Source organism: Strongyloides ratti (genome assembly GCF_001040885.1).
Source record: "Strongyloides ratti genome assembly S_ratti_ED321, chromosome : 2".
Classification (NCBI taxonomy): domain Eukaryota; kingdom Metazoa; phylum Nematoda; class Chromadorea; order Rhabditida; family Strongyloididae; genus Strongyloides; species Strongyloides ratti.
Window position 1 is genome coordinate 11,211,631 of NC_037308.1, and position 23,139 is coordinate 11,234,769.

Consider the following 23,139-nt stretch of genomic DNA (forward strand, 5'->3'; position numbering starts at 1 on the left):
TACAATCAAGAATTTCTTGTTCAGAGAAATTACGTAAATTTCCAGAAACAATAGCATAATTAGCTTCCATTGTAGCAACAGAAGCAAATCCATAACATAATCCACATCTTTTTTGACAACGTACAGGTGTAATTACTCCTTTCTCTCTCCAATCAAAGTATTCCGGAAGAGGTCCTTCAGCTTTCTTAACTTTTTCTTTTCTCCAGTTTGAAGGTAAATTTTTAACAAATGAATTTTCTGGTCTTTTTGGAGACATTTTGTTATTAGGTTTTTTCATAAGCATAGTATCTTTAAATTCATCATCACTCCAATCAGCATAGTAATTTACCTCAAAATTTTCTACTCCCATTTTACCATTAGCTTTTTCAACCATCTTATTATCTCTTTTAACATTTTTAAAGAAAATTTTTTGTCTTTCATTCATTTCTTCAATATTTTTATAACATTTATTAAATTGTAAAACAAAATTAATAAATTGTTTATCCATATTTCTATTCATATAATCATAAAATTCCTTTGACATATTACAATTTTCATCCATTTGAATTAAAGATTCATTTAATGGCATTGATGAAGTTTCTCTATAATTTTCTAAAGCTGTACCAATAATAGAAATCAATAAAGGAATACAAACAATTACAGCTAATACAACAAAAAATGTAAGAATATAGGCAGCAAACCTAGCTAATTTTTCATCATTAGATTCCTTATACTTAGATGAAGGAACTCTTCCAGGGTAAACTGTATCATCATAAAGTTTTTGATACTGAACTGTATAAGGTGTTCTACTAGGAGTATTTTCCATAGTTTATGTAGCTAAGTAAAAACCTGTAATAAATAAAATTATTAATTATATATAATTTTTGATAGGCATATATATATATATGTATATATATATCAAAGAAACAATTGTTAATAATAATAAAATTAATCACAAGGAGTATTTAAAAAAGGCTTATTAGTTGAAATTCTATATTATTACACTAAAAGTTATGATAAACTGATAATGAATAAATTTAGAAAAATAGATAAAAAAAAATTGTACATGATAATGATAACAAGTAGTAATAAAAGAAACTAATTTGTTATTAATTTTAACATTTCTAAGTATGTTAAAAAGTAGTTTTCTTTATATATCAAAAATGTCATCAAAAATATAGAGAAGAAAAATTGATAAGATAGTCGTCGAAATCTAATGTTAAAATGTCATCTTAAATAATAATTATTGGATGAACATAAAGGAGAATAATAATGGAAAAAAAAACGAATAACATTATATTTTCATTGTTTTTATTAGAAGAAAAGTTCAAAGTTATTTAGTTTTTAAATAAAAGATAACAATTCTATACTTTTAAATTATATGTCAATTAGATATATTTTTAACTTTACATTTGTTGATGAATTTTTATATAAGTAAACACATTTATAAGATAAAGTAGTAATATTTCTAGCATAAAAATTTATTGTATAATACAATTAGTCATTAATTTTTTAATCTTTGATATCTTGTGATAAAAAATTTATTAATTGTATTATATAATACGAACATAGTCTGTTAATTCTAAACTTTTTTTTTAAAATCTACTTGATAAAAACTTCGTTACACTTGTTTGATTTAAACTAAAGCTTTTAGTTGTTCACCAGATAATCTGTATGTAACCCATTGCTCTTTTTCATGCATATCAACAGCCCCAATTTTTTTATATAGATTAATGGCATTGATGTTCCACTCTAATACTGCCCATTCTATTCTTTTAATATTTTTTAATAATGCATAATCAACAAGATGTTTGATTAAAAATTCTCCTAATCCACTACGTCGATAGTTTGGTCGTATATACAAATCTTCCATATGAATAAACTAAAGAAAAATCATATAAACATTTTTTTATAATAAATTACCTGACCCTTCCATGTTGAATATCCTAAGAAAAAAAGATTCATTCCTGCTGGAACTATTTTTCCTTCATCAGTTTTTGTTGTAACAATAAAACAAAAAAAAGCTTCTTTTTTTAAATCAGATTGAAGTTTTTCAACTGTCATCTCAACTTCATGGGGCATTTTTTCAAATTCTGCCAATTCCTANTCAGAAAAACCGTTTTCAATATTAACATCTTGAAAAAAATAATTTTGAAGCAAGATATAAGCTTCTGAAGTTGGACTAAAACTTTTCTGCATTTTTTTAATTTTTAATGTCCCATAACTTTTTAAAAAAAAAAATTTTCAAAAAAAGAAAAAAAGTACTTTTAGATAATTTGAAGCGCTACATTTTAAGCACTATTAAGTTTCTGTAACTTTATTCGTTCTTGAGATAATCAAAAAATAAATTTTTTTTAAAAATTTTTTTTTCATCAAAAAAATTATTTATTAGCCATAATTTTTTATAAAGTAATTTTTTGGAAATGATAATGGGTAAATTAATTATGTAATTTTTGAAAGCCTTTCAGATAAAATTAATTTCATCAAAAAATATTCATTGGCTCCAGAGTTATGACCAAAAATAAAATTTTGAAATTTTGAAAATTTTCGTGTTTATTTTAAAAAAAATATATAAAAAATTAAGTTTTTGCAAAAAGAAAAAAAACGTCTGGGGATATTTTTATGGGCTACAATTTGATATCAGATTCATGAAAAAATATTAAGATTCGGTACATAAGATTCACTAAAATAAAAAAAAAATTTTTTCAAAAAAAAAAAATTCTTTGTAATTTTTTAAAAAAATGTTAGTTAAACTAAAAATTTTAAAATTGTTAATGAGACATTAATTACGCACTAATTAATTCTCTTTCAATTGAAATAAGTTTCAATCAAAAATAATTTTTCGTTTTTGAGATATGAAGAAAAAAAAATGTTGTGTTTTTTTTGTAATTTTTTTTATTTTTTTTTCAAACGTTGAAAACTAAAGTTTAAAATAAACTTTTTAAGGTGAATAAAAAAAGCTCTCGGGGTAATTTTGTTGGCTTCAATTTAAAATAAAAATCAAAGAAAATTATTGTGGTTTGATATATGAAACCCACTGCAGACTGATTTCACTTTGCTAAATTTTTTTATTAGATGTACGTTTTACCAAAATTTATATAAATATAAAATAATGTATATACTATATATACGAATAATTTTTTTTTGTAACATTTTTAAATATGAAATATTTTAAAAATTTTATATATATTATTTGTGTATGTTGTAAATTATATATGCCATATATATTTATTAATTCTATATATACTATATGTTAACATTAAATTATATATAATGAAATATTTAATAAAAAAAATTTTTTTCCAGTTTTTTTTGTATTAAAAAAATTGTTAATTATATCCAACTTTTTATATAGTACATTTTTCAATGTGATTGTAAAATGAGAATTAATTTAACTTTTTAAAATCTTTCAATTTAAATTATTATGGCTTGAAACTAATTTACGGCTTTTAAGATATGGTCAAAAAAAAACTTAAAAATTTAAAAAAATTAAAAAAAAACTATTCATTAGTACTATGTTGAGAACCAATTTTTTTTTCTATGAATACACAAAATTTTGGGATAAATAATAAAAATATACGTATTAATTTTAATTATTTACAATAAATCTATTGCAAAATGTAACTTAATATATTAGTTCTGTTTATGAAATTACTTTCTTAATATTAAAAAAAATTACAATAATATTACTACATTACATTTAAACATATATTTTAAGTACAATACTCTACATTTTCAAAATAAGAAATATGCATAATTTGGTTCTATATTTTGTGACACTGATATGCATTTAAAAATATTCATTAAAAAAAAATTATTACAATGCGTATAAAAATATCACGAAAATGTTTTATAATTTAAAAAAATTTAAAATATTTTATTATAAATCATATGTTAGTATAATGATTTGTATAATTTTTTATTTTTCCATAAATGTCTTAAGATTAAAGCTGATTTTTATTCTTAAAACGTGTACGAATAACAATTTTAAAAAATATTAATTTATAAAGTAAAATTCTTTTTATAATGTACTTTTAATATTTAAAAAAATCTTTTCAAACTATATTTATATATTTTGTTAAATTTACACTGTTTTAAAAACATTTGAGACAAAAGGTAATTAAGTCAATTTTTTGGTATTTACATATCAAATAACAAAAAAAAAATTAAAAAAAAGACAATAAAAGTTCAAAATAAAAATAAGAAATATCAAAAAATTAAATTTATTTTTAAAGAAAATATTTATACAAAGCATAGTAGTTTAATAATTATTTATATATAAAAATTTATAAAAAGATATACTTCATAGAAAATTTTTTCTAAATGGTTTTATATTTAAAATAATATAAAAAGAATTTTTAAAATTCTATACAAAAATTTTATCTATTTTTAATCAAATAATTTACCCAAATATAAAAAAATAAAGAAATATTTCTAATAATAAAAAAATAACAATTAAATTACTGTCCTAAATGTTTTTAAAATAAAAAACATAACAAAAATATTAAAATTCCTAATTTAAATTGTTATATATTTTGAACAAGAAAAAAGAAACAAATTTAAAAATATTAACTTTTTTTTATATATTTTAAAATCTTTTTCTAATGTCGTATAGAAAAAAGTTTATTGAAACTTACTATTAAAATTAAAAAAAACATAATAATTTTTATAATATTTATAGTTAACTTATATTTTTATAAAACAAAAGTAATTATAGATTTATTTTTGTTTGCAAAGTTTTTATATATATTTATATTTATTAAAAAAAAATTCATTTATTTAAAAAGATTTTCTGTGTATTAAAAATATTTTTAAAAAGAAAAATAAATATAATCATTTTTAAAAAAAATCTTTTCTTTAAATTTGTTATAATTACTAATTCAGTTTACTTCATCACTTCAAAAGAATGAATGAAATCACAAGTTAAATTAAAAAAGGCGCATTCTTTTTAAATATATAAAATTATTCAACTTTTTTTATCAAAAATTTTATATTTGTATTACTTTATTAATAACGAAAATTTTACCTCTATTTCAAAGAAAAATAATAATTAACTTAAGTGATAACGTTACTTTATATATTCTTTTAAAAAATAAAAAATATGTTTTAAAAAATTTAAAAGGTATTTGAATTTTATTTACAAAACTTTAATTTACTCTATTGATATAATAAAAAAACTATAAAACTCACTAAGTCAAGCCCTGCAGGAAAGCGTGTGCGAAGCACGGGCTTGTTATTAATTATATATAATTTTTGATAGGCATATATATATATATCAAAGAAACAATTATTAATAATAATAAAATTAATCACAAGGAGTATTTAAAGAAGGCTTATTAGTTGAAATTCTATATTATTACACTAAAAGTTATGATAAACTGATAATGAATAAATTTAGAAAAATAGATAAAAAAAATTGTACATGACAATAATAACAAGTAATAATAAAAGAAACTAATTTGTTATTAATTTTAACATTTCTAAGTATGTTAAAAAGAAGTTTTCTTTATATATCAAAAATATAGAGAAGAAAAATTGATAAGATAGTCGTCGAAATCTAATGTTATCAGGGCATTTGAAAAGTTTTGAGCCTAAGGCATTAGTCATTAAAAAATAAAACCAATATATAGCCTATCTTAAAGAGAAACTTCTTTTATCACTATAAAAAAGACCCTAACTGATAAGACAATTTTTTTACTAGTTATTGATATTTAAATTCATTCGATTTCGAAATATTTTCTACCATGGACAATGCGCGTGCTCATACGTTTTTTAATTTTATTATCAAAAATCTCAAGTTTGAGATACGAATTATTGCCAAATCCAACTAATTTTTTAGTTTTAGCTCTATCTGCCTTTTATTTGTTCTCTAGATTAAAAAAATTTTTAAGTGGAAAGCGATTTTCACCATTTGAAGAGCTTCAAAAGACCGTAGATGGCTATTTTGAAGGTCTTGAAGAAAATCACTTCAAAGAGGGTATAGAAGCCATGGAATCTAGATGAAAAAAAAGCATTAAGCTTAAGGGGGATAACGTCAAATAATGGTGGTATTATTAGGGGAAAATATTAACTCCATCATAGTGAGGCTCAAAACTTTTTAAATGCCCTGATACAATTAGTCATCAATTTTTTATTCTTTGATATCTTGTGATAAAAAATTTACTAATTGCATTAAAAATATAGTTTATTTTATATAATGAAATATATAACTGAACAAACACGTTCAGATCTATTAAGCAAAAATTAATAACTAACTTATTTCTTATTTCGTTTTCTTATATAATATTCTATAATGTTATGTTTGTATATTTTTCTCATAATATATTGTCATAACATTTTAGCACATTATAAACATTATTTTAAAATATGATTCTCTGAATCATATATCAACAGCATTATATAATACAAAAGTAATCTGTTAATTCTAAACTTTTTTTTTAAAATTTACTTGATAAAAACTTCGTTACACTTGTTTGATTTAAACTAAAGCTTTTAGTTGTTCACCAGATAATCTGTATGTAACCCATTGCTCTTTTTCATGCATATCAACAGCCCCAATTTTTTTATATAGATTAATGGCATTGATGTTCCACTCTAATACTGCCCATTCTATTCTTTTAATATTTTTTAATAATGCATAATTAACAAGATGTTTGATTAAAAATTCTCCTAATCCACTACGTCGATAGTTTGGTCGTATATACAAATCTTCCATATGAATAAACTAAAGAAAAATCATATAAACATTTTTTTATAATAAATTACCTGACCCTTCCATGTTGAATATCCTAAGAAAAAAAGATTCATTCCTGCTGGAACTATTTTTCCTTCATCAGTTTTTGTTGTAACAATAAAACAAAAAAAAGCTTCTTTTTTTAAATCAGATTGAAGTTTTTCAACTGTCATCTCAACTTCATGGGGCATTTTTTCAAATTCTGCCAATTCCTAATAATTTATTTAAAAAAAAATAATATTTAAAAAAACAAAAGTTACCTGAATTAATCCAAAAATCATATCACAATCATTTTTATTTGCTTTTCTTATTTCAAAATGTATACCTTTATTGGAAGTATAATAAACAAAGTCATTCATTTTATAAATATTTCTAAAATATAATTGTAATATATGTCTTTGATTAAATTTTTTTAATATAATATTATTACTTTAACTATTCTGATAAGATCATTTTATAAATATTTTTTATAAATGTTAATTGCAACGAATGATGTTTGAAAGAAGTGTATGAAGGTTTAAATTAATTTATGTTAGTTTAATTATTTAAAGTAAATTATTTGCTATTTAAAAAAAATTTTAATGTGAAGTTTAATGTATATTAATTTTTATGTAAAAAAAAATTTTTCTTTGTAATGAATTCTTGTTTGAATTAACTCATATATATATATTATTATTTTTCATCGAAAGTTTTTTTTGTTTAATCTAACATGATTAAATATTATTGAATATTTATGGATTTTTTTGTACAATAAATTAATATAATACTCTTATCAAATATAAGTTTTTTGATAAATCATATTTAATTTTTTAAAAAAAATACTACCTGCAAGTAGTTTTAATAATTTCAAACAAACAAGAATATAATTCTAGCAACTCATTAAAAATAAATATTTGAAATAATTGAAGGAAAAGTAGAAAAATTATAGTTTATTATTCATAAAAGATTATTTGTTAAATAAAGCATAAATTTTACTTGTACTTTTATTGACCATCATGTTAAAATATTATTCACTATAAAACTAATTCAAATTGTAAAAATATTTATTAAAATGATTTATTTTAAGTCTACTTTTGTAATTTTAAATTTTATATTTAATTTTTACGAAATAGTAAGTAATATGAAATCCAATTTTTTTGTTTTTATTTTAGAAATCATATTTTCTAAAAGAAAATAATTATTTTGATAGTGATATTAAGCGTATATATAAAAGAGATGTTGATAAAAACGAGTTAAAATGGGATTTTCCAATAAAGTACTGGGTTGATCCTAATTTAGGACTTAATGAAAACTTAATCGAAAAAGCCTTACAACGTATAAGTAATAACACATGCATAACATGGGAGAAGAAAGAATCTCAAATACTTAATACTTCTGGATTAAATGTAGTGAATAGAGGTTTGTGTGGTTCTTTTGTTGGTAGGTTATCTAAAAACATGCCACAAGAAATAACTTTTTCATCTTCCTGTTTTGACAGTGGTAGAATAGAACATGAATTTAGTCATGCATTGGGATTGGTTCATGAAAATAAAATATATGGTTTTGAAAAATATATCACAATTAACTATACTAATTTACAAGAAAAAGCTGTTAAAAAATTTCAAATTTCTAATACTACTGAAAAAAAACCAATTTCTAAATTCTATGACTATGGATCGTTATTGCATCATCCTAGTAACATGTTTTCAAAAAATGGTTTAACAACAATCATAACAAAAGATCCTAATTATCAAGATACAATTGGACAAGATGACAAACTTAAGTTTAGTGATATTAAAAATCTTAATCTATTATATTGTCAAGATAAATGTAAAAAAGAAAAAAAAAAATTAAAATGTAAAAATGGAGGATATGTAGATCCTAAAAATTGCAAAAAATGTAGATGTCCAGAACATTATAGTGGAACCTTTTGTAATTTTGGAAAAATTATAGATAGCAAATGCAAAAGTGTTGTTGTGCAAGCAACTTCTTCAAAGAAACTTTTAAAAATTTCTGGAAATTTGAATTGTTTTTATTATATAATGTCTCCATTAAATACCAAAATTCAATTGACTATTGAAAATTCAGATTTACCAAATAAAAAAGAAGGCAGTCCATGTATACAAGGTGAAAGTCTTGAAATACTATATAAAAAAGACCCATCTGTAGTTGGTGCAATGTTTTGCGGTAAAGTTAAAAATGTACAAATGAAATCAGAAGATAATAAAGTTTCCATACATTATGTTGGCAACAGTACAAATAACTTTGTTGAAATAAGTTATAAAAAAGTCAATAAAAAAATCAATAAAACAAAAAAATTGCTATAAATTTATAAGTTAAAAAAATGAAAACTTTCTATTTAATAATTTTTTTTCTAAAATTGTGTTTGTTTTAATCATTTTAAATCAAACAATAAATTGTTATATCATATAATAGAAAGATTTTCTGAATTTAACCATCATATTTATTTTTCAATATATTCGCTATAGTTATAAAAAATTAATAGATAATTTTTATTTAATTTAATAATGTTTTAAAATATATGACAAATAGTTTTAATATTAAAAATTAATATTAGTTTCAAAAAAATTACAGTCATCAGAAATAATTGCATAATTAATTGGCCTATCATTTTGTTCTACTACTCTGCCTATGATCCAAGCAGGAAAACCATCTACAGCTTTATATTCTTCAATAAAATCTTTTGCCTTCTCTGGATTAATTGCCATTAATAAACCACCTGAAGTTTCAGCTGCAGTTCCAGAAAATAAATTAAATCCATTTCCACCTGGCATACTTCTTGCAATATCCATAACATTTTTTATGGTAGGAATTGATTCAATCACAAATTTTACCTTATTTCTTTGAGCTCTAGCCAAATTATCTGCATGTCCCAATATACCAAAACCTGTCACATCTGTACAAGAATGAGCATCAAATTTTCTAGCTAAAATAGCTGCATTGATATTTAATCGACACATTTGTTCACATACTTGTTTGTATGATTCAACAATTTTTTCATCAATATTTTTAATGTTTAAACTTTCAACTCGTTCTTTATTAATTTTACTCCATTCATATGTATTTACAGCTACTTGACCACCAATTGGTTTTGTCAAAACCAATAAATCACCTGGTTGAGCTCTTTTAACATCCAAAAATTCATTCTTCATAAGAACAGATGAAGCAGTACCTCCTAAAAAAAATAATATTAATATTGATAAAATTTTAGAATACCTAACAAAAGCCAAGGACATTTAACTGTCTGCCCACCACGAACTTTTGTACCAATAATTGTAGCACCATCCTTAAATCCTTTCATAAATTCTTCAATTACAATATCTCTTTCATTATCATTAAAATCTTGATAAACACCAAGAAGCATCAAAACATTGTCACACTCAGTAACTCCCATAGCAAATAAATCACTAAGAACATTTGCAATAGTAATTCTACCTTGAAGATAAGGATCATCAACTAAAGGATAAAAAAAATCAGTTGTTTCAACAAGAAACATATCTTTATATTTCAATGGTGTAACAGCACAATCGAGTCCAATTCCAATTTCATTATCAACATTTTCAACATCTCCTTCTAAATTTTTTAAAAGTTTAAGAAGAATCTAAAATATTTTATTTAAAAAAGTTTTCAGTTTATTACTTACGTCTCTTTTAACTTTACAACCACATCCTTTAGCTTTCGTCAACTTTGTAAGTAAAAAATCTGAACTTAGGCCTATTGAAGTTGGGTCAAATAATCCTTTTGAAAGACGACTAATAACATCAGCGTTAATATCTTTCTTCAACATATTCTTCATCTTTACTAAATATTTTTTAATTAAATTTATTGTAAATTATTAATTTAATAAATTATCCGTATTTGAACATGAGAGATTGGTGAAGTGTTTATAAAGTACAAAAAATAGTTATAACTATTTATTCTCAAAATTATAAATATAATAATATTTATATAATTTTTTATTGCATAAAACATTTAATAAAGTATAATATATAAAGATAATTTGTTATCAATGAAAATATTTTAACATTCTTGGAATTTGATTTTTCAAAAAAGTACTTACATACAATTTTTTCTATAATTAAGAAAATATTTATTTTATTGATAATTTACATTAAGTATAACAATACTTTTTTCAAATATTTCTAAAAATTTATTTTTAATTTCTAATTCATATAATATTAAAAAATTAATATTACAATTACATCGATAAAAATTATATCTCTTAGACATTTATTATTTTTCATGATCAAGAACGGTACATTGAAATTTTTTTTAAAGATTATCCATTATAGATAAATTAAAAAAAAATCATCTTTTGTTATATCTTGGTTCAAAATAAAAATAATGATTATCAAATTTCTGGATTCAATTGCTATTTAGTTTTCATAAAAGGTTTATGTTTTAACCGTTATTTTATATCGCACAGTTACTGAGATAAAAAAAATGAAGATAACAAATTTATCGCGCAAAAAATATAATGTATCATATCTCAAGAACGATTAATATTTTAAAAACATCTTTAATGTATGTTGCATCTTAAAATTTTTTAAAAATCTAGCTCATCTGGTTTCATTCTTTTTAAAGCACTTATTCTTAAGTTTTGAGTTTTGTACTTGAAACTTTTTTAAAACATGTTTTTTAGCATATCTCGATTTGTAGAAAACCTATGAGTGTAAGACTAGACTTAATTAATTGATCACAAAAATCTAATTTAGAATATTCACTTTAATTGTAATATTTTCAATTGTATCATGAAAGTAGGATTTTTCCAAAAAATCTTCCTTATTTTGTCGCTAACTTTGATTCACGACAGTTACCAAAGTCTATGTTTCCTCGTGATCATAAAAATACTGTAAATTTGTTCTTCTGTAAATATCATCAGATAAGTATAACTGAATTTTAAAATTATAGAATAATTATTTTTATAACATGAAATGAATATAGTTTTAATCTGAACTTTTAATGTACAAAATTAAACATGAATCATTTTTTTTTGTTTTGTTTTATTATTATCTACTTTATCATTAATTTCAGTAAAAATAGATTTGTTGATGTTAAAATAAATCATTATAAGAAAAGTAAAATATAATATTTTATAGTAGCAAAGATTTATTTAAAAATTAATAATTATATCCAACCTTTCTTCATTAGATAATTTTTGTCTATTCATCATCATCCATTGTCAAGTGAGTAATTTTTGAGAAATCAAATGGAGCTCCAGTTCCACGAGCAAAAATATCAAGTACATCTTCACAAGTTGTCTCAAAATGTGTTGTGGCATCATAACCTCTAGATATAAAAACTTGTGATTCATGGCCTAAATCAACTGGTTTGTATATTGGACTAACGCGGATAAATTTCTCAGCTATCATTCCAAGTAACTGAAGTCCAGGTTGAATTTCCATCTCTGGATTGTTTGTCTCAACAGTTGTAGATACCATAGCAATATACCAACCTTTAGGAGCTGTTTGATTAGCATTAGAAACACAAGAAATATAAATATCAGATTTTCTACCAACTTGTCTTTGTGGAATGATAATTTGGCAACTTGCTGCATCTCTTGTATTTGGTATAGGGTGATCTAAGATACAAATAGCACGCACAACATCACTAACTTTTTCACATTTTTCTGGAAGATAAGATGGATCACAATACAATTGTTTACATTTGGCTACCTCATCTCCAGATCGAACACCAACTACTTTTCCATTTTCAAAGATAATTTCATCTATTTGTTTATCTAACATGTATGTTCCTCCATAAATTGCAGAAAGTCTAGCAAATCCTTGTGGTAGTTCTCCAAGTCCATAAAGTGGGTATAAATATGGAGATTTTCCATAACGAACCAATGAATCTGAATAGAGACGAATTTTCTGAACAGTTTTTGGAAAAAGTTTTTCCTTGTAATCGTCATCACGATGTAAAGCTAATGCATGTCCGGTAAAATCGGCAGTATTAGCATCCAAACCAAATTTATTATAAACATCTTGCATAGTATGAACTTTTGGATCTAATCCACTATAAGTATCTGGGTTTGCAATGTCGAATTGTTGAGCCCAAACAAGGAACTTTTTGAAACGTCTTTTTTCAAACATTCCCATAAGACTAGTGGCTAATGCTTCCATTTCATCAGCTGGTACTTTATAAACTTTTCCTCCTTTGTAAACATAAGATCCTTCAATTGATTTAAATTCAAGATAACGTGTAACACCTGTGTGGATAAGAAGTTTAACAAGTTGACCATTGGCCATAAGAAACTTTGGAATAAGATCAACATTCCAGTCACGTCCACGTCCCATATTTGATGGAGCTTGAGCATCATTACCATGAAACATTTCATATAATTGATTAAGTGGTGATAATGAAGCAGACTCTCCTCCATAATAATTATTTTTGTCCATATGAAGAACCTTTTTCCCAGAAACAGAAAGTAAACCAGAAAGAATACATTCCTACAAAAAAATATAAAAAAAATTAAAAACAAAATTCAAGTTACCTTCAATCCTGTTCCAAGAACAATGACATCATATTCATCGTCCATAATTACTGATATTATCAATAAATCTATAAAAATTAAAAAAAATACAAAAAAAGAGTAATCAAATTTCTAAAAATAAAGAAGACGTGTACAGACAATCAATTTAATATCTTTGTGAATGTGTCAATGGGTCAGCGTAATTTTAAAAATGAAAATAATACTAAGTATATAATTTTTTAAATACAAATCTTCAAAATAGTTTTGTTATAAATTCAAACGTATATAATATTATATTAGGTATTTGTATAATTTAAAAAAAAATTGTAACAATGGTGGTATATATATAATTAACATATAATAAAATTCGTATAAATATCCCCGATGAATATTTATACATAAAATTGATATTTATAAACAAACATTCTATAAGATATTAGAAGTTTAATATCGGCAATCAATAAACATGCATAATAGGGTATAAAAAAAATGTGTGAATGTTTTTTTTTATATTTTTCTATATAAAGAAATTAAAAAATAAAGATAACAACAAATTTCTTATTAGATAATAATGGTAAATCTTTATAAGACAATGTCGTTTCTCCAAAAGTATGAAACTTTTAATGGTAAAATAAATTTTAATTATAAATGTCGGCGTTTTGTTAAACATTATATCCTTAACATGGTGTATGTACAAAATATAAAAGTATTTTATTTCAAAGAGATTATTATTTATGCTTACCGTTACATTTATTCACTTTCTTCTTCATCTTCTTCAGATTCCTCTTCTTCACTACATGTTTCTTTTTCTCTGTTTTCTTCATTGTTCTTTATCCTTCTACACAATTTGACGTCATCAAATCTAATGAACTCCATAGCATTTACATCTAATGCATTTGAATTACTTTTTTTTGCTGCTAATCTTAATTCTCTAAATTTGGCATACAAATCTAAATAACGTTTACAAAATTCATAGTCATTCCAGAGGAACTCTTCATACGGTTTTTCTAGAACTTCTTTTGTTGTTTCTAATAATTTTTTAATTTGTAAAATCCACTCTAGAATTTTTTAGTAACACTTAGAAATAAAGATAACTTACTAAAGAAGTGGTTTAAATATGTATTTAAGATATGCACTGTCATGCGTAATAACAAAAATATTATAAAACCATATAAAATTATTTTGGTCCAATGTTCTATGGCAAATACCCATAACAAAGCAACTGTATTTTCTGTTGTTGTCAATTTTCTAGAATGATATTGTGTCATATTTTATCAGTATATATTAAAATAATTATTAAAAAGATAAAAAAAAATTTTGATTATTTAAAAATTTCAATATTCTTGTCATGTATTAATATAAATAAAATGATTAATTAATACTGTCTTTTTTTTGTGTTGTTGCAATGGTAGAAAAAACCGGAAAATCTCATCTCTGCTCCACGTATTCTACTTGTGCTTGCACTTTTCCTAATCATAGAAATAATTGTGTTATATGGAATGACACTATCTTTGACAAAGAAATTGAAAATTTTAATGAAGGATTAAAAACTCCTGTTTCCATTAGAAGTTCAACTCAATCAATTAATGTAGAAGATAGATTTATTAAAAATAAAAAAATAAGAGAGAAACGTTCTGAGTCATTTCCTCCAAGACGTTTTATTTTTATCAGGCATGGTGAAAGACTTGATTATGTCTTTCCAGAATGGTTTGAAAAGATGGTAACAACTAAGAAATATGTTCTTACTGATCTTAATCAACCAGATTCATTACGTCACTTCAATAGAAGTTTAGAGGAATTTAAACTAGATACACCATTAACTAATACTGGGAGTATTATGTCACAATTAATTGGTAAAAATTTACATGAAAATAATCTTGTTCCAGATTTTATTTATTGTTCTCCAGCTTTAAGATGCATTCAAACAGCATCTTTAATATGTATAGGGGCGGAATCAAAAACATTAATTAGAATAGAACCAGGATTATATGAAGAAAATATATGGGTTGGTAACTGTAATAATATTTCACCTTGTATGACAATGGAACAATTAACAAGATCATCAATTTACGGAATCGATTATGACTATAAACCATTTATACAAATTAATGATCTTTTTTCTAAACCAGAAGACTACAATGAATATAATGCAAGAATACAAATGACAATTGATAACTTAATAAAAAATCATGATAAAGATAATTCTAAAAAAAATAAAACATTTTTAATTGTTGGTCATGCCTCCACCGTAGATGTGGCAATTGGTTATTTTTCTTATCCTAAACGTAAAATTTCAAGAGAAGAAGGAAAAGATATCACAAAATATATTCCATATCATGGAGGTGTAACACTTGAAAGAAATAAAAATGGTGATTGGGAAAAAAATTTCCAAAGTTTAAAGTGTTATTCAATGTACAAATTTGACAATACTTGTGATACTAAATTTATTCTACGAGATATCATCAGATGAAATAAAAATTAATTTCACCAAAATATTTTTAAAAAATAATTAATACTTAATGGGTTTGTTCAATTTAAACATTAATGAAATATACCTAATTTTATGTACTTGTGTATTATTATGGCTTAATTTTTTCATAATGATATTGATTTTGTAAAAAAGTATCCTTTGTAAAAATTTTTTCCCATGTTCTATCAAATTCATATGCCACAAAGTCATAAAAATTCTTTTCCATTTGATATATTTTATTTTCTTTTACAATATTTATTGTCTCTTCAGTGGGTGGAATTTTTTTTAGTGTACTTCTTAAGTGAGTTTTACTTGCAGGTAACTCTTTAAAATGTTTATAGGCACCTTTAAAAAATTTTGGAACTAAATGTTCTAACATTTTAATCAATTTTTCTAATTTATCTGTTGTTCCAACAATTAAATAATGATTTAAAAAATTTTTTTTTGCAGTTTCTAAAGCAAAATTATTACCCGGTTCAGAACAAAAAGAATGAGATCCACAAAAATAAGGAATTTGAAGCCAAATATTTTTAATATCACAATCATTTCCTTTTCTTTTAATACAATCATCAAATGTTTCATTATTTCCAGCCTTACTTCTTTTTAATCCAATTCTATAATTATCACCATATCTAAGAAAATAATAATGTGATAATAGTCTATCTAATGGTTCTCTTATCATATTAATATAAATAGGATTAGTATATCCAAATTTGGTAAAGTCAATGAAAGCAACATGACCATGATAGAAGGCAGGTAATTTATCTTTCCATTTACTTATATTTCTAATAAACGTTCCCTGATCAATAAGATTCATCATATACCTATTTTTGGTCATATTAAGATGTATAGAATGAAAATTATTTACTTTACACAAATCATATCCAATAGCATTTGTTAATGTTGTTGAACCTGTTTTTGGTATCTAAAATAATAGACACTTTAATTATCTGATTTGCTTGTTAATTAAAATTTAACTTACACGATTATATATTATTAATTGCTCAGAGTCTTTTGTTATTATTTCTGATATTTCTATTTGTCGAGATTTTTCATCATCTTCAATTTGAGACATACGTTCATACAAATTAAAGACTAGGAGGATTAATGAAATAACAAATAGTAATATTAATGGTTTATTAATGCGATTTGACATTCTTTTCATTTATAAGAAAAAAAAAGTACTTTTTTTTTAAAATATTATTATTACTAATAAATATATAAAAAATAACTAATCATTTATTATCTTTTCTATATCATCAAATATAAAAAAAATATGTTATTTTTTTTGAAAAATTATCCTTAGTTTAACAAGGAGAAAATTTAAAAAAATGTAATGCTTTGGAAGGAAGTATCTTTAGAATTTTGATTTTATTAAGTTGAAACAATCTACTTCATTTACGTCATCTTATCAAAAATTCATTCTTCTATCAAAAAGTTTAATTTACAAACAATAAAGTGCAATCAATTTACATCTTATCGTATATATTTAATTATTATTATTTTATAGTATTATATCAAATATAATATACTCTATGCATATTAACGATTATTTTTTATATATTAAAATTAATATACTCTTATTATTTTAGACATTTCTTTAATTATGTCATTTTCACTTCTTAGAAATTCAATGAGTATTAGAAAATTAACTACCTCAATTTCTGATGGTAGTGGAAAAATAAAAGTTGCCAATCCAATTGTTGAATTAGATGGAGATGAAATGACTAGAATTATTTGGAAAGAAATTAAATCTAAATTAATATTACCATATTTAGATATTGATATTAAATATTATGATCTTGGTCTTCCTAATAGAGATCTTACAAATGATGAAGTTACTACTGAATCTGCACTTGCCATAAAAAAATATAATGTTGGAATTAAATGTGCTACCATAACTCCTGATGAAGCAAGGTAAATAATTTTTTATTTTTTTCAAATTTTTATGTATATTTTTTTAGAGTTAAAGAATTTAATCTTAAAAAAATGTGGCTTTCTCCAAATGGAACAATACGTAATATCTTAGGTGGAACAGTTTTTCGTGAACCAATTCTTTGTAGAAATATTCCTCGTATTGTTCCGGGATGGGAAAAACCAATAATTATTGGTAGACATGCATTTGGTGATCAATATAAAGCTGTTGACTTAGCAGTACCACAAGGATCTACATTTGAAATTCAAATTACCCTTCCAAATGGAAATGTTCAAAAACATAAAGTATTTAATTTTGACAATTCAGATGGTGTTGTTATGGGAATGTATAATACAGATGAAAGTATTAAAGCTTTTGCTCATTCATCATTTCAATATGCTTTAATGAAAAAATATCCATTATTTTTATCAACAAAAAATACAATTTTGAAAAGATATGATGGTAGATTTAAGGATATCTTTGCTCAGATATTTGAAGAATTTTATGAAAAAGATTTTAAAGAATGTGGTATATATTATGAGCATAGATTGATTGATGATATGGTTGCACAAACAATTAAAGGTTCTGGTGGTATAGTATGGGCATGTAAAAATTACGATGGAGATGTACAGTCAGATGTTGTTGCTCAAGGATATGGTTCTTTAGGCCTAATGACATCTGTCTTGATGGCCCCTGATGGTAAAACCATTGAAGCGGAAGCAGCTCATGGTACCGTTACCCGTCATTATAGAGAACATCAAAAAGGCAATAAAACATCAACAAATCCGGTTGCTTCTATTTTTGCTTGGAGTCGTGGTTTGGCACATAGAGCCAAACTTGACAACAATAGTGAATTAGCCAAATTTGCCCAAACATTAGAAGATGCTTGTGTTGCCACAATAGAATCAGGAAAAATGACCAAAGACTTGGCCCTTTGTGTTTATGGGCCATCAAATATAAAAGAAGGAACATACTTGTATACGGAAGAATTTTTATCTGCTATTGATACAAAATTAAAAGAGATTGTACAATTACCAAATTAAAATTTATTATATTTTTATTTGATTTTTTTTTACAAATTCTTTTATTAATACAATTTGTATAAACCCAAAAGAGTTAACAATTATTAAAAAACGAATCAATTTTAGTAATATAATAGATTATACAGTAAATATTATTTTTTTTAAATATATCATATATAAATAAAATATATAAAAGACAAACATATTTAGTTGTATAATAATTAAAAAAAAAGGATATATAAGTAATAATGTAAATAAAATTATCACCAACATAATAATAAATATAAATTTTAAAAAAAGTATAAGTTTTTACATATATAATAAAAAAAAAATTATCCAATATTCCTATTAGTATATATTAAAATGGGAAAAATTTCAGTTGCAAGTGTATGTTTTTTTTTGATGTAAAATCATTGTTAAATTAAAAAAAAAAAAGTTTTGGATAATAATACAACAAATAATTATTAAACAATATTTAACAAGGTAGGAATATATATATAATAATTGTTCCCCCGCTTTACTAATTTACTTATAAAATTTTCAAAAAAAAAAAAAAAAGAACCACACAAATGTAATTTAAATTCTAAATATAGGTTTTTTTTTCTGAATTTAGTTTAATGTTACAATTTTGCTAGCAAACCCAGTAGGAAAGTTGATATGTGTGGCGACATTTTTTACTCTTTTAAATTGGTTTTTTTATAAGAATTGTAGTGACTCTTTATATTACCTGTTCCAGAAGGATTTTTAAAAACTGTCAGAGAATTACTTTTATTAAAGGTTGATGATGTCTTTTTTATTATCTGTTGTTGTAAAGGTCTATTATTTCCAATACTAAGATTATTTTTTTGTTGTTTCCATGTAGTATTAACCTTTGATGACGTAGTAACTGTTGTTGTAGGTCTTTCATATGAAACATTTGTTTTTGTATTATAGTTAGTTTTAAATAATTTTGTTGGTAAAAGTTGGTTGGTTACATATGGTGGTTCAGCTAAATTTTCAGAATATGCACGACTTTGACCAGAATCAACTTTATTGTTCTCCAACCTTGCCATTTTAGATGGAACACTTTGAGAATGTGAAAAACCATGTGTTCTTTTTAATGATTTTTGAAGTTTTCTACTATTTATTGACGAGACATCATCAATAGTTTCAGGTATAATAATTTTTGTTGATTCTTCAGGATTAACTAAACTATATATAACAACATATGAATCAGTACTATCGCCAATATTTGGTCTTTCGCGAACCTAAAAAAATAAATAAATATAACTATAAAAAAAAGATTAAATATTTAATTAACCATACCTTAAAGTCATCAAAATGATACCAAGTTTTTCTATCAAAACCTTTGCAAGTGGCTGTATAATGACCAAATGCAAGTGTTGAACCAAAATGTTCAATTGCTCCTTCCAGTTTATATTTAACAGGTTTATCCTTACAAAAAAGGAAAGGAGTGAGATCTATTTCTTTTTCAATTTTTATTGTGGCAGTAATCTTTTTTGGATAACAGAAAAATCGTTTAATTTGTACGATTAAAAGTTGTGGCACCCGAAGGAGTACTGATCTTTTGCAAGCCGTCACTAAAGCATTACAAAATTCACACCGGTAAGATTCTAATGGAGTATCTTTAAAATTCATATTAAATACTGTTGAAAGATTACAATTTATTTTTTCTCTTTCTTTTGCAATAACATCCAAATTTAATTCTCGATACCTTTCATAATTAATATTTACCTTATTACATAATGGACATGATATTTCATGACGCATTGTTCCAGACAAAACTTGTTCTATGGCATTTGACGGCCTGTTTAAAGGTGATACAGCTATTGTCTTAACATGTCGATTTCCAGTCACAATACGTTCAAGATCATTTAATAAAAGTGATAAAAATTCATGAGCATCCTGTTGATCTTCATTATTTCCAGGAAAATATTTATTCACAATTTTTTTCATTTGTACTGAGCTAAAAGGTTTATCAGTATTTGTTGCCCGTATTATATGTTTTCGTAATATACACCATACACAATCTTCATAATCACATGTATCTTCATTATGATTTTCTTCTATCATCCTTGCAAGTTGTGGAATATGTGTAAAAATTTGAAGAACTGAATTCATAAAACAATCATTAGCTGAATTCATTAGTGGTGCACCATGTTCCATTTGATTAGTATGATATTTACAACCATCAAATGAATGTTTTACTTTTCCAGGTTCAATAATTGGAAACAAATATTCATCTTTACAATTTTCTGACAAAACACGTTGACGACCGTTGGTTGATGGTGTTATTGTTGATGAAATAGTAGCAGTAGATATAGTTAGTAATGGTTGGTGAAGTCCTTGTGACGATAACGGTACATCAACTAAAGAAGCTGTATTATTTTTTATAATAACTTCTGTAGCACCATCTTCCCGTTTTATTTTTTTAAATTTTAAAACTAATGGTTGTTTAATAATTGTAGATTCAGCAACAACCATTTTTTCTAAATTTTCAGGTGATTTTTGTAATGATACATTATGTAGACCTTCTTCAATGACCTTAGTTTCACTGGAACTACGACGAGCACTAACATTCCTACTTGGTGGTAATCGAGCACCAACAAAATCAGAAGAAGCAGACCTGTCATCATAATCATCAACAATAGAAGTAGATTCTGGAGATGACATTCCATTAGAATTAGACATTGATGATGTTATTTTATTATCAATTGTATTCGCGTTTCTCGGGCTACTTTCCCTAGACCCTATACCAGAGTCTGAATCAGTTATTTCTTTTGTTAATTTAAATTCACCATTTTCTACTACCGTAATCGTTCCACCGTATAAGAATGTTGTCCCGTCGTCTTCCTCTATTTTATGAATATTTTGGAGATTCTCTTGTAACATCACCCAAAGAATCTATAATATGATCATTATTATTTTATATACTTTTATAATTATCGTATAAACACCTAGAGCAATTGATGTTTTTATATATATTATAATATATATATATATATCGAACGTTTACACATATATTAGTTATATATATATGTATATACCGCCTACATTTATTACTTAATATATTAAAGAAAAATATAATACCAAAATGACGTTAACATGATTTAATATCATGCAGAAGCTTGTGATAAGAAAAACATCGCAATTTATAAGGTTTATTAAGTAGGAGGTCTTACAACGATGCGAAAAAATTCTAAGGATAATTGTTTATAAAAGTTTAATTAAAAAACCATTTTTTAAGATATAAAAAAATAAGAAAGATTTTGAAGTAATTGGTAAAAATATGAATATATTAAATGTTATGATAGAAAATAATTGTAAAAAATGTTATATTTTATTGGAAATAATAAAAAAAAAAAATAGGATAAGGAATTACCAGAGGGGTGCATCATTCTACAACTTATCGCATAACTCTTTTCTATATTATAGTAGTGACGAGGCAATAATATTTTTAATGTTAATGTAAGAGAAAACGATAGAAGTAATGTGACGGCAAAGTTTGTTAGTCTCTCTATTGTAGTAATAATAAAAGTAACAATCAATATGAGATGAGAACAGATGCGTCGACGCCTTGCGAAAAAGTTTTTAGTAATGAAGAATATATAAATCTATCAATTGTCAAATATGACAGCGTGTTTATTGAAGATATATGTTAGCATAAATAAAATCGATTAGGGTATATCTATTCAACAATAATATTTTGGAGGATAGTATTTTTTATTTTCATAAATAAAACAATAACATTATCAAGAGTAATAAAGTGATTTATAAAATTTATCAAAAAGGGTTAAAAATTTTTACAAATGTTACTCTCTCTCCTCCAAATATGATGCATCATGGTTAGCAAAACTTACTTATAACAATGAAATGTCGTGCATCTTATCTATCGCGCGTACTGATAAATTTCAACTAAATTATTTAGTTGATATATGAAGATAGGTTACATGGATAGAAAAGAGTTAATATTAAAAAAATGAAGTTTTAGAAACAACAATCTTTTTTTTACTAAGATGGAAGTAAAGAAATTAACGGATGAAGAAAATGGGAGGGGATAAAATAAGAATAGCAATGTATTGGAGAGGGTGAGGCGAATGCCCTGATGAAAATTAAATTGGAAAGAATCGTGGCAGCTGTTATTAGCATCTTTAATAAGCCTACATCATGTGATACTAAAACTCATTTACTACCTCCAGATGGGAATAATATAATATATATATATATATATCCTCTTTCTATGGCATATTATAGGCAGTAGAGTACTTATATTCCAAACAAGTGATTCTTATGTATGATTGAAGAAAGATATAAAAAAAAAAAAAAATTTATTCACACATCTCTTCTAAGTATAGATATATGTATATATATATATATTCATTAGTATAATATATTATTAAACTTTGAAGAGGACATTTTAATTAGTATTATATATGTATATATATATGTGTATATAGTTTGTTTACAATGAGGTATATTAGAAATAAAAAGTTTCAAGATATTCAATATTAATTATATAGATAATAATAATTTAAAAATAAAAAA

At 23.9% G+C, this 23,139-nt stretch overlaps 12 protein-coding genes across 12 annotated transcripts in view; 4 read left to right on the forward strand and 8 right to left on the reverse strand.

The window, feature by feature from the left end:
* The window catches only part of SRAE_2000357400 (Cathepsin F), a gene marked incomplete at both ends in the record, with an annotated part of 1,350 nt that extends 545 nt beyond the window's left edge, over positions 1-805 (reverse strand). Inside the window, one exon of the mRNA XM_024654782.1 lies at positions 1-805. This exon is cut by the window's left edge and continues 545 nt beyond it. Coding sequence (XP_024508120.1) covers positions 1-805 — 805 coding nt within the window.
* An 810-nt stretch (positions 806-1,615) lies between these two features.
* On the reverse strand, positions 1,616-2,061 carry SRAE_2000357500 (GNAT domain and Acyl-CoA N-acyltransferase domain-containing protein; the record flags this gene model as incomplete). Its single annotated transcript, XM_024654783.1, has 2 exons — positions 1,616-1,861; positions 1,903-2,061. The coding sequence occupies 2 exons, from the start codon at positions 2,059-2,061 to the stop codon at positions 1,616-1,618; spliced, it is 405 nt and encodes a 134-aa protein (XP_024508121.1).
* A 3,669-nt stretch (positions 2,062-5,730) lies between these two features.
* Positions 5,731-5,982, forward strand: SRAE_2000357600 (Hypothetical protein; the record flags this gene model as incomplete). Its single annotated transcript, XM_024654785.1, has 1 exon — positions 5,731-5,982. The coding sequence occupies one exon, from the start codon at positions 5,731-5,733 to the stop codon at positions 5,980-5,982; it is 252 nt and encodes an 83-aa protein (XP_024508122.1).
* Positions 5,983-6,457: 475 nt separating this feature from the next.
* SRAE_2000357700 (GNAT domain and Acyl-CoA N-acyltransferase domain-containing protein) lies at positions 6,458-7,709 on the reverse strand (the record flags this gene model as incomplete). Its single annotated transcript, XM_024654786.1, has 5 exons — positions 6,458-6,703; positions 6,745-6,924; positions 6,973-7,084; positions 7,143-7,147; positions 7,704-7,709. The coding sequence occupies 5 exons, from the start codon at positions 7,707-7,709 to the stop codon at positions 6,458-6,460; spliced, it is 549 nt and encodes a 182-aa protein (XP_024508123.1).
* Positions 7,710-7,763: 54 nt separating this feature from the next.
* On the forward strand, positions 7,764-9,018 carry SRAE_2000357800 (Astacin-like metalloendopeptidase; the record flags this gene model as incomplete). The annotated part of the gene is made up of 2 exons (XM_024654787.1): positions 7,764-7,823; positions 7,864-9,018. 2 exons carry the CDS (start codon positions 7,764-7,766, stop codon positions 9,016-9,018), a joined length of 1,215 nt encoding a protein of 404 aa, XP_024508124.1.
* A 234-nt stretch (positions 9,019-9,252) lies between these two features.
* On the reverse strand, positions 9,253-10,499 carry SRAE_2000357900 (Selenide, water dikinase 2; the record flags this gene model as incomplete). The annotated part of the gene is made up of 3 exons (XM_024654788.1): positions 9,253-9,887; positions 9,929-10,313; positions 10,356-10,499. The coding sequence occupies 3 exons, from the start codon at positions 10,497-10,499 to the stop codon at positions 9,253-9,255; spliced, it is 1,164 nt and encodes a 387-aa protein (XP_024508125.1).
* Positions 10,500-11,874: 1,375 nt separating this feature from the next.
* Positions 11,875-13,253, reverse strand: SRAE_2000358000 (GDP dissociation inhibitor; the record flags this gene model as incomplete). The annotated part of the gene is made up of 2 exons (XM_024654789.1): positions 11,875-13,164; positions 13,209-13,253. 2 exons carry the CDS (start codon positions 13,251-13,253, stop codon positions 11,875-11,877), a joined length of 1,335 nt encoding a protein of 444 aa, XP_024508126.1.
* Positions 13,254-13,937: 684 nt separating this feature from the next.
* Positions 13,938-14,455, reverse strand: SRAE_2000358100 (Hypothetical protein; the record flags this gene model as incomplete). Its single annotated transcript, XM_024654790.1, has 2 exons — positions 13,938-14,245; positions 14,287-14,455. 2 exons carry the CDS (start codon positions 14,453-14,455, stop codon positions 13,938-13,940), a joined length of 477 nt encoding a protein of 158 aa, XP_024508127.1.
* Positions 14,456-14,592: 137 nt separating this feature from the next.
* SRAE_2000358200 (Protein UBASH3A homolog) lies at positions 14,593-15,657 on the forward strand (the record flags this gene model as incomplete). The annotated part of the gene is made up of 1 exon (XM_024654791.1): positions 14,593-15,657. One exon carries the CDS (start codon positions 14,593-14,595, stop codon positions 15,655-15,657), a length of 1,065 nt encoding a protein of 354 aa, XP_024508128.1.
* Positions 15,658-15,766: 109 nt separating this feature from the next.
* Positions 15,767-16,732, reverse strand: SRAE_2000358300 (Heparin sulfate O-sulfotransferase; the record flags this gene model as incomplete). The annotated part of the gene is made up of 2 exons (XM_024654792.1): positions 15,767-16,582; positions 16,640-16,732. 2 exons carry the CDS (start codon positions 16,730-16,732, stop codon positions 15,767-15,769), a joined length of 909 nt encoding a protein of 302 aa, XP_024508129.1.
* A 531-nt stretch (positions 16,733-17,263) lies between these two features.
* Positions 17,264-18,615, forward strand: SRAE_2000358400 (Isocitrate dehydrogenase [NADP]; the record flags this gene model as incomplete). Its single annotated transcript, XM_024654793.1, has 2 exons — positions 17,264-17,574; positions 17,622-18,615. 2 exons carry the CDS (start codon positions 17,264-17,266, stop codon positions 18,613-18,615), a joined length of 1,305 nt encoding a protein of 434 aa, XP_024508130.1.
* Positions 18,616-19,268: 653 nt separating this feature from the next.
* SRAE_2000358500 (Ubiquitin carboxyl-terminal hydrolase 36) lies at positions 19,269-21,486 on the reverse strand (the record flags this gene model as incomplete). The annotated part of the gene is made up of 2 exons (XM_024654794.1): positions 19,269-19,841; positions 19,900-21,486. 2 exons carry the CDS (start codon positions 21,484-21,486, stop codon positions 19,269-19,271), a joined length of 2,160 nt encoding a protein of 719 aa, XP_024508131.1.
* Positions 21,487-23,139: the final 1,653 nt, after the last annotated feature.